Here is an 8,382-nt window from a genome sequence, read left to right as displayed (position 1 = left end):
TAGAGCCCTTAAAGTCTACTGATTGTAAGAATGCCTGGAAAATGTAGATTTCAGGATTCTTGGCTTAAGCATGATGATTATAGCCTATGGATCGATAAATGTAATGATATAAGGGAAGCCAGGTGTAAAATATGCTATCGAAGTTTCAGTATTAGTAACATTGGGTCATTGAATTCGGCTCGAAAAGGTGCTTGAAAATCATGGAATGAGACTGGTCATGGAGACTATGAACCCTGGATACAACATGGCCCTATGTCTATTATGTGTGTGGGTGTGCTAAATTAGTGCCTAGCCTACTATATAAAAATAATAGGTATGATAATATACTTGAATCAATTTCAGATTGGAAACACTGGCTTAAAGAAAGATGTTCGACACCGCAAATCTGTTGGGAGGCCTATGCATTTTCGAGAAATCTTTTATCAATATATTGTTATTCTTTTTACTCCATCTTTGTCGTGAAAGGTTCGATTCGACCAGAGGGGACAGATCCGAGAGAAAGAAGCAACACGTCTGGTTACTACGAAACCTTGGAAGTGACTGATTTTATTTTCACATAGATGGAGAATAAACATAAACAAGATGTCATCCACAGTAAATATATAAACACAAACCAGATGAGCGGCTTAGTAACCGAACTTTCGAAACACTCCCGGCGGCGGGAAGAAAAGATAGGATGTATAATCAATTAGGAATACCTATGAGGTTAATAAGCCTACGTAAAAAATGAGAAATTAATCAATTTCCAATTTCATATCAGAATCACTAAATCTTCGATACATTAAGTTTGCATTACTCTTAATCTTCATTTAACACAAAACTGAGATTGCTTTGACATTAAACATTGACATTAAGCTTTGACGTTAAACTTTGACATTGCGTTGTGTCTCAACTAAAATATAGGTGTATACATGATAACTAGGATATTGTATAGCATTATTATGAGATAACAGATTACAATATTGATTGACGTATTCTTGAAATTAAAAACATGTGAATATCAGATATAAAAAGAACATTTACTCCGATATATATTCAGGTATATAATAGAAAGGAAATTACATAGTATTTCAACATTAATACAATTTGTGCTTGAATGTATACATACATGATTTTCACTGTTAAGATTCAACTTACATTTCAATTAACATTAAATTTTACATATATACTATGGTGATCGTCATTTACACATTTTAATAATTGAAAAACATAGAAGAACATGTTCTTAACATTATAAATCTTCAAAAATGAAATTAACTCATATTAAGAAACATTATGAACATAAGTTTGAATTATACTCTGATTAGGCTGAACCTGTGCATTAGTCGACCAGTTTGTCACACCAGTTTTTTATTTTATTTCTAGCGTTCAATGCTGCATTTCGTTTTATTTTCATTGGGGGTTGAATATTACTAATTAGTGGCGATGATTCATCATTCATTTTCTCACCACTATCAGAATTGATTTCTAAGGGGTATAATTTCTTAAGAGGTCTATTCGTAATTCCGTTTTTAGTACGAATTACCGCGGATCTCACAAGACCGTCGTTGCCCTTGTTCAGACCTTCAATGATAGCGAGTTGCCAAAAGATTCTCTTTTTTGAGTCATCATGAACGATCACTATATCGCCTATTTTGACATGATTTTCCGTAATTCCACCCCGCTTTAGCGTCTGACAGTGGTTTTCCCTTAAGGTTGGCAAATATTCATTTCGCCACCGTATCCAGTAATCTTGGAAAAGACTGTCTAAGTATTTCATGCGTTTGTTCGCGTCGGAGAAACCGATGGGCGGTAAGTTAAAATTCGGATCAATTAGTTCGTTTTCTTCAACTACCGGTTGAGGTAACAGAGTAATCATTCTCCCACAAATTAAATGTGATGGAGTTAAGGGAATGATCTCATCGTCATCATTTGTCATGTACGTTAAGGGACGATCGTTTATTGTAGCCTCTATTTCAATAATTAGAGTCGACAATTCGTCCAAGGTAATACACGCTCGACCAACTACTTTTTTCAAAGTGTTTTTCGTTATACCGACTAATCTTTCATAAAATCCGCCAAACCATGGCGCGCGTTTCGGTATAAATGTCCAAGTGACAAGTTTGTTAGACAGAAAGTTTCTGACTTTTGTTGATTTGAATATTTCTTTGATATCGTTTTCTGCAGACAAAAATGTTGAACCATTATCAGAGATCAATTGACTTGGCAACGACCTCCTGCTGGCAAATCTGCGAAATGCTCTCATAAAGGAAGCAGGCGTCAGATCAGTGACTATTTCCAGATGTATTGCCCTGGAAACGGCGCATGTAAATAGACATATGTATGCCTTGTTCTGTTTTGAGTGTTTCGTGCGATAATATAAATGGCCAGTGAAATCAACGCCTGTGATGGTAAAGGGTGGAGCTTCTTTTAGTCTACAGGCAGGTAACGGAGGCGTGATTGGCGCACGATATGATTTACCATCATGTCTAATGCAAACTGAGCATTTTCTAATAATTGGGCTAACTATTTGCCTAATTCTTGGTATCCAATATGATTGACGTATGTAACACAAAGTTGATTGTAACCCACTGTGTAGAACCATTTTATGGGCGTCACTAATTACTAATTTTGTGTATGGGTGCTTCGATGGCAATAATATTGGGTACTTAGCGTTGTAGTTAAGATTCGCGTTTTGAAAACGACCGCCACATCTAATTAAACCCTCTTTATCAGTGAATAGGTTTAATTGTTTAGTCAATTGGGTACCTCGTCCCCCTTTCTGAATACATTTAATTTCATTTGAAAATTCGTCATCTTGCAAAGAGCGAACCCACGTAGTACGAGCCAAACGTATTTCTGGCACGGTAATATGATTATGTCTAGGTTGACATGTCTTCTTCATAATAGAAATAAAGCGTAGTACACATGCTGTGACTCGAAGTAATTTATGCAGCGAATTGAATTGCTCGACATCTATTACTTTTTGTATTCCAGACGGTTCTGATGGAGTTGCGGTGGTTGATAGAACTGAGATAGAATTAGTACTAGCTAATTCTGCACACTGTTGAGAGTGCGATTCAGAATTATTTACTGAACAATATAGTACAGTTGAATTATTCAATCGATCAATTGGCCAATCGCCATTAGGCAGCCAAGTTGGTCCAAACCACCATAATCTACTATTATCCAAGTCTTGGGTATTGATGCCCCGAGTCAAGAGATCAGCAGGGTTGTCCTTTGTAGGACAATAATTGATTATGTCAAATTTGACAGACCGAATTTCACGGACTCTGTTTTCGACGAATGTGGGTAATTTCTTCTCACTCCGAATCCAATGTATTGTGATCTGACTATCGGACCAAAGAACACATTTTGTTAAACTTAAATTTGACTTGTCGAATGCATCACGGATAAATTTCGCGAGCCGTGCAGCGATCAGTGCTGCCAATAATTCAAGTCTAGGGATAGTAACCTCTTTTAATGGTTTAACCCGTGATTTTGCCATGATGATTGAAGTCGATTTGTCAGTTTTCAGATAAGCTACAGCCCCATAAGCATTGGGACTGGCATCAGCAAAAATGTGTAGTTCACATTCACTAGTCGGTTGACCAAAATATGGTCTTTGTATAGCTGTATGTTGACAGGCGTATAACTGCTGATGTATTTCAAACCAGAGTGATGATAATTCATCAGATAAGGGTTCATCCCAAGTTTGTTTAGATTGCCACAATTTCTGGATAAACATTTTAGCTTGAATATGCACAGGCGAGAGGAGACCAAGGGGGTCAAATAGTGACGCTGTTACGCTCACAACTTCCCGCTTAGATACCACAGACTGAGTGCACATAGCTGGGTCTTTTATGGCCTTTGAAAACTGAAGAGTATCACTAATCGTATCCCATTGTAACCCTACGACATTGACGATTTCATTATTCTCACCCATTGCCTGTTGTTTTATCAACGATCTTAGTTCTGGGTCGTTTGTAGCCCATGATCTCAAAATAAATCCACCCCTGCTCATAGTATTCGTGGCTTCTTCAAAATATTCAATTGCTTTTTTAGCGTTATGAGAGCCACTGAGAACGTTATCGACGTATATGTTTGATTGCATATCGATTGAGATTTCTGTATTTTCGGACTGTAGATGCGTTTTCACTACAGAATTTAAGATGAATGGTGAGCTAGTGGACCCGAAAAGTACTGATTTGAAACGATAGACCTTGAAGGGACTATCGGGATCCGTAGGATCTGATAGCCATAGAAATTTTGTGAAATTTCTATCGTTTTCACCGAGTTTTACATTTAAAAATGCCTTTTCAATATCACTTGTAAATGCGACGTTATTCGTGCGAAAGCGGATTAATATCTGCACAAGATCATTTATTAATGAAGGACCGCTTTCGAGACAGTCGTTCAAACTAGGATTATCCCCTTGTTTACAACTACAATCATAAACAATTCTAATCGGTGTTGTGATTGATTCCTTTTTAACCGAGTGGTGGGGTATGTAATGGCCCTGGCTCTTGTCATCATTTTCTACTATCTCAATAAATTCGCGTGAAAGTTGCTCTGCTATTATCGCATTATATGTCTGCCTCAGTTCTGGAGACAAGCGTTTAACCATAGATCTAGTTCTAGCGGTACAAATATCAAAATTGGTAGGGAGCGGTGGATAATCTTCTTTCCAAGGTAAATTCGCTATATATTTACCACTGGTATCGCGTTTAAGGTAATTGTCTCGATACGTTTCAAAATTCATTGTTTCAGATTTAATCGTTTCCTTGATGCCAATTACTTCAAGATCCCAGTAGTTAGATAATTTTGAGAATTCATCGTTTGAATGTATAGTATTCAAAAGACAGGTAGTATGGAGTACCGATGTATTCGCATTCAAATTGATGGGTCCTGATAGAAGGAACCCGAGTTTGGAACTGACAGCTGTCGGGCCAGCTCCTCTAACCACTTCATTCTCTACGATCGACCAGTAATAATCAGCACCGATTAATAGATTAATTTCACAATTGCTGGTGTTGACGTACGGTGCTAATGGTAAATTTCGAAGGTACGGGTGATTTGTCACAGCAAGTTTTACATTGTTCTGAATTGGTGGACATATTTCCGGTACAACTAATGCACGTAAACCAATTTCGCCTTTACGTGTACGAAGTTTTAAATCTATACTCCGTAGAGTACGTGCCCCAGGCGAATTCTCACCAAAGGTGGAAATATTTACATCTTGCTTTTCAAATTTGTCCAATCGGACACCTAATTCATTTACCGACTTTTTAGTGATGAATGAGCACTGCGCTCCTTCGTCAAACAAGATATTTACCGTGGTCGAATTCGAACCATAATTTATTTGACCAATAGCCGATTTCAAGAGAACAGGACTTGAAGTTGGAGCTATATTGACATGAATATTTTTTGATTCAATATGCGTATCAGTATTTCGATCTATATGAATAGCAGTGTGGTGTTTGCCTTTGCAAACCTTACAACGATATTTCGATTGGCAAGCTGTTACCATGTGATTGCCAAAACAGTTATAACACTTACGATTTGCCTTTATGATGTCTTGTCGCTTTTTTGGGTTAACGATTATATCGCATGAGAACGCCGTATGTGGACCCTTGCAGAACGCGCAACTGTTGTTTTTCGAGGCCGGATTTTTCCTCGTTTTAGTGCTTATATGAAGAGCGGATAATTTTTCATTATCGAAGTTGACGCAGCTCGCTCCTGCCTGTGTAGCTTGTATTTCCTTTCGGATCGCGTCGCGTAGTTCTTTAAGTGTCCAGGCGCGGTCTCCGTGCTCCCGTGAAATTTGTGTTTTGACGGGACTCGGTAGCTTATCGAAGACTACCGGAACGAGTATGTCACCGAACGCATCTTCCGATTTCCCGAGCGCGCGCAATCCTCGAATATATGTTTCCAAAGAATCGTAAAATTCGCGTAGACTCTCGTGATCCTGCGGTGGCTGCAAATCTAATAAAGCTCTGATGTACGCGTTCACGATCTTGTGAGGTTGACCGTATCTTTCTACTAAGATCGTCAGAGCTTCTTTGTAGTTAGCGCTAGTTATTTGCAGACCTTCTATGGTACGCGCTGCTTCGTCAGTGAGTTGTGCGACTAAATATTGAAACTTCTGGATATCGTCCAAATGCGGATCGCTATCGACGGCTGAGATGAAATTATCGTAGAAAGTAGACCATTTCAAAATGTCACCATCGAAATTTGGGAGAGCCAATTTTGGTAGATTGACTTTTTTACTGCCGGTTGAGGTAGTACTGCTTCGATTGATGGTACTTACAGATTCGTTTAGCGATTGTGGTTTTGGTATCTTCGCTAGTAGATTATCCAAGTTCAGTTTGAATCGACCGAGTTTGATTTGTATCTCAGTGAGATAATCATCTGATTCTAGGACCTGGGCTCCGGCCTTTTCGTCATCATTTTATCAATGATTTGCAAAAGGATTTCAAGAAGAAAGGATTTTACATTAAAAGGAGGGTAAAAGATTTTTATGATAAAGAGGAGACGGACGGTTGTTTGTTTATATGGCGTTTCCAGGTAGCGGTAACGACCTTGGCTCAATGAATTCTAAGTCTGCAGTGTATCCGTAACCGAAAATTGAAAGGTAGTTAATGCGTCCTGGAACTAGGGTCGACCAGTTCACAGCGCGCTATTCAGTTTTCAGAAGTAGAGGGCTAAAATAACATCATTCGTAAGATCTCAGATTGAATATTTTCATCAGATTCAGAGCTCAGTTCATTGTATTAAATGTGTTATTTCATGTATTAGACAGTTACTTCTATTACTCTGACAGGAGTTTTTATGTCATAATTTTTTTACCTCATGTGTAACTCAATTATAGCAGAGTTGATAGTTTAATTATCAATTATTGATTTATAAATAAATTAGTATTATTAATCTAATTATTGGATTGATTATTATTAAGAGATATGACATTATAAACATATATATAATGCACAGATATGGATGTTATATATAATGCAAAGATATGGATGTTATAATGATAATGTATTTCTACTCGCATAGAAATGAGACTAAAGTTTTCCTGTTTGGATATTCTAAAAGCTTATAAGTCCTTTGCCAAGGATATGAATGGTTTGTGATGATATTATGTTAACTAAATTCATTTGTTGGTTGAACGATTTCAATTAATATCGCAATATTTAGCATTCGTGATATAATTAATATGATAGAGATATGGCCATTTGTCTATTGTTTATGTTAGCAAAAGATTGCATTTGATATAGAAGGCTTTAAAATGTTTTGATGTATGGTTGAGATTTTCAAAATAAATGTTATGCTTACATGAGATAATTGAAACTAGATGTTTTATTTCATTTCTATCAAGTATCGATGGATGAGAAGTCTTTAGGCGATGTGCAGTTAGCCCATTAGAGTTTGCCTTAAAATACTTTACTCTCAGTCTAAGCTGAATTTAATTCATACCGCCGTTACAGTACCATAAAATTCACACAAAATCTTTAGCGTCATTGGAATAGGACGTCCCCTGTTTCACATCCGGTAGGTGTGTTGACGGTGGGTAAGTTTAATAAGGTACACCAAATCTATTAAAACGATCGCTATTTTAAAATCAAATCATCCCGAAGAAATTGGGGATTCGAACCTATCGGATATATACTGGTACTCGGCGTCTTTCCACTTAACAAAACGTCGTCAATAACATTAGTTCTTATTATTGCTAAGTAGCGGCGCTACCGGTACTGTCGATCGGACATCAGAAACTTTCTACCTTTTGCCTTGATCGATTGCGGATTGCGTGGATTGTTAGATGTGTTTTTTGCCATAGTTTTATGTGCATATACCGGTACGATCTAACAATGAAGTTATCACTTCATTTGAATAAATTCTTAATCACAGTAATATTAATTCACAATATTTTTTCTTATGTTTGGTGATTTCTTGCAACTTATCATTGCCAAGTCTCATACAAGTAGTAGCTGAATGAAAGTACAGTTAGGCTGAACCTGATAACCCAAATTAAGTGCTAGCATGGAACTAATGATTATTTTGATTCTATTTTCGGTGTCATTGAAATTCGTTAATAAAGGTTCAACCGTCATAGTATACTGTACTTAGCATTGCTACAATTGGGTGCCATATTTCTACAATTTCTACAAGGAGGAAGGAATCTTTAAGTGTCTTTGTTCCCGGGTAGGGTACGGGGTAAAACCTGGTTTACTTTCTCTTTCGACTTGCCGGAGACTACTATCTGCAATGTATTGCATGCTTTGATGTGTCTGGCCTATAGGAGTCGAACGATATTTTTTTCCCATACACAGGCATGGCTTTAGTGTAGATGAAGGCTAGGCACTGCACATTGTGGATTGACTGGAACTCTTAACTCACAAAATT

At 37.3% G+C, this 8,382-nt stretch overlaps 2 protein-coding genes across 2 annotated transcripts; both read right to left on the bottom strand.

The window, feature by feature from the left end:
- Positions 1-1,826: 1,826 nt before the first annotated feature.
- LOC141914639 (uncharacterized) lies at positions 1,827-5,099 on the bottom strand. The gene is made up of 2 exons (XM_074805894.1): positions 1,923-5,099; positions 1,827-1,830 (listed from the first exon to the last, which is right to left on the bottom strand). The coding sequence occupies exons 1-2, from the start codon at positions 4,739-4,741 to the stop codon at positions 1,827-1,829; spliced, it is 2,823 nt and encodes a 940-aa protein (XP_074661995.1). The 5' UTR covers positions 4,742-5,099.
- A 10-nt stretch (positions 5,100-5,109) lies between these two features.
- On the bottom strand, positions 5,110-7,033 carry LOC141914642 (uncharacterized). Its single transcript, XM_074805896.1, has 3 exons — positions 7,028-7,033; positions 5,216-6,415; positions 5,110-5,133 (listed from the first exon to the last, which is right to left on the bottom strand). Exons 1-3 carry the CDS (start codon positions 7,031-7,033, stop codon positions 5,110-5,112), a joined length of 1,230 nt encoding a protein of 409 aa, XP_074661997.1.
- Between the last annotated feature and the right edge of the window lie 1,349 nt (positions 7,034-8,382).

The sequence above is a fragment of the Tubulanus polymorphus genome, unplaced genomic scaffold (genome assembly GCF_964204645.1).
Source record: "Tubulanus polymorphus unplaced genomic scaffold, tnTubPoly1.2 scaffold_63, whole genome shotgun sequence".
Taxonomy (NCBI): Eukaryota; Metazoa; Nemertea; class Palaeonemertea; order Tubulaniformes; family Tubulanidae; genus Tubulanus; species Tubulanus polymorphus.
Note: the sequence above shows the minus strand (reverse complement) of the source record. Positions and strands in the feature narration are given on the sequence as shown.

What these genes read in the sequence shown, in the direction of transcription:
- LOC141914639 (XM_074805894.1), bottom strand. Translation starts at nt 4,741, where the DNA reads ATGAATTTTGAAACGTATCGAGACAATTACCTTAAACGCGATACCAGT.
- LOC141914642 (XM_074805896.1), bottom strand. An exon ending in ACAAATTTGAAAAGCAAGAT is followed by an intron (nt 5,134 to 5,215) that starts GTAAATATTTCC and finishes GTACACGTAAAG; the next exon opens with GCGAAATTGGTTTACGTGCA.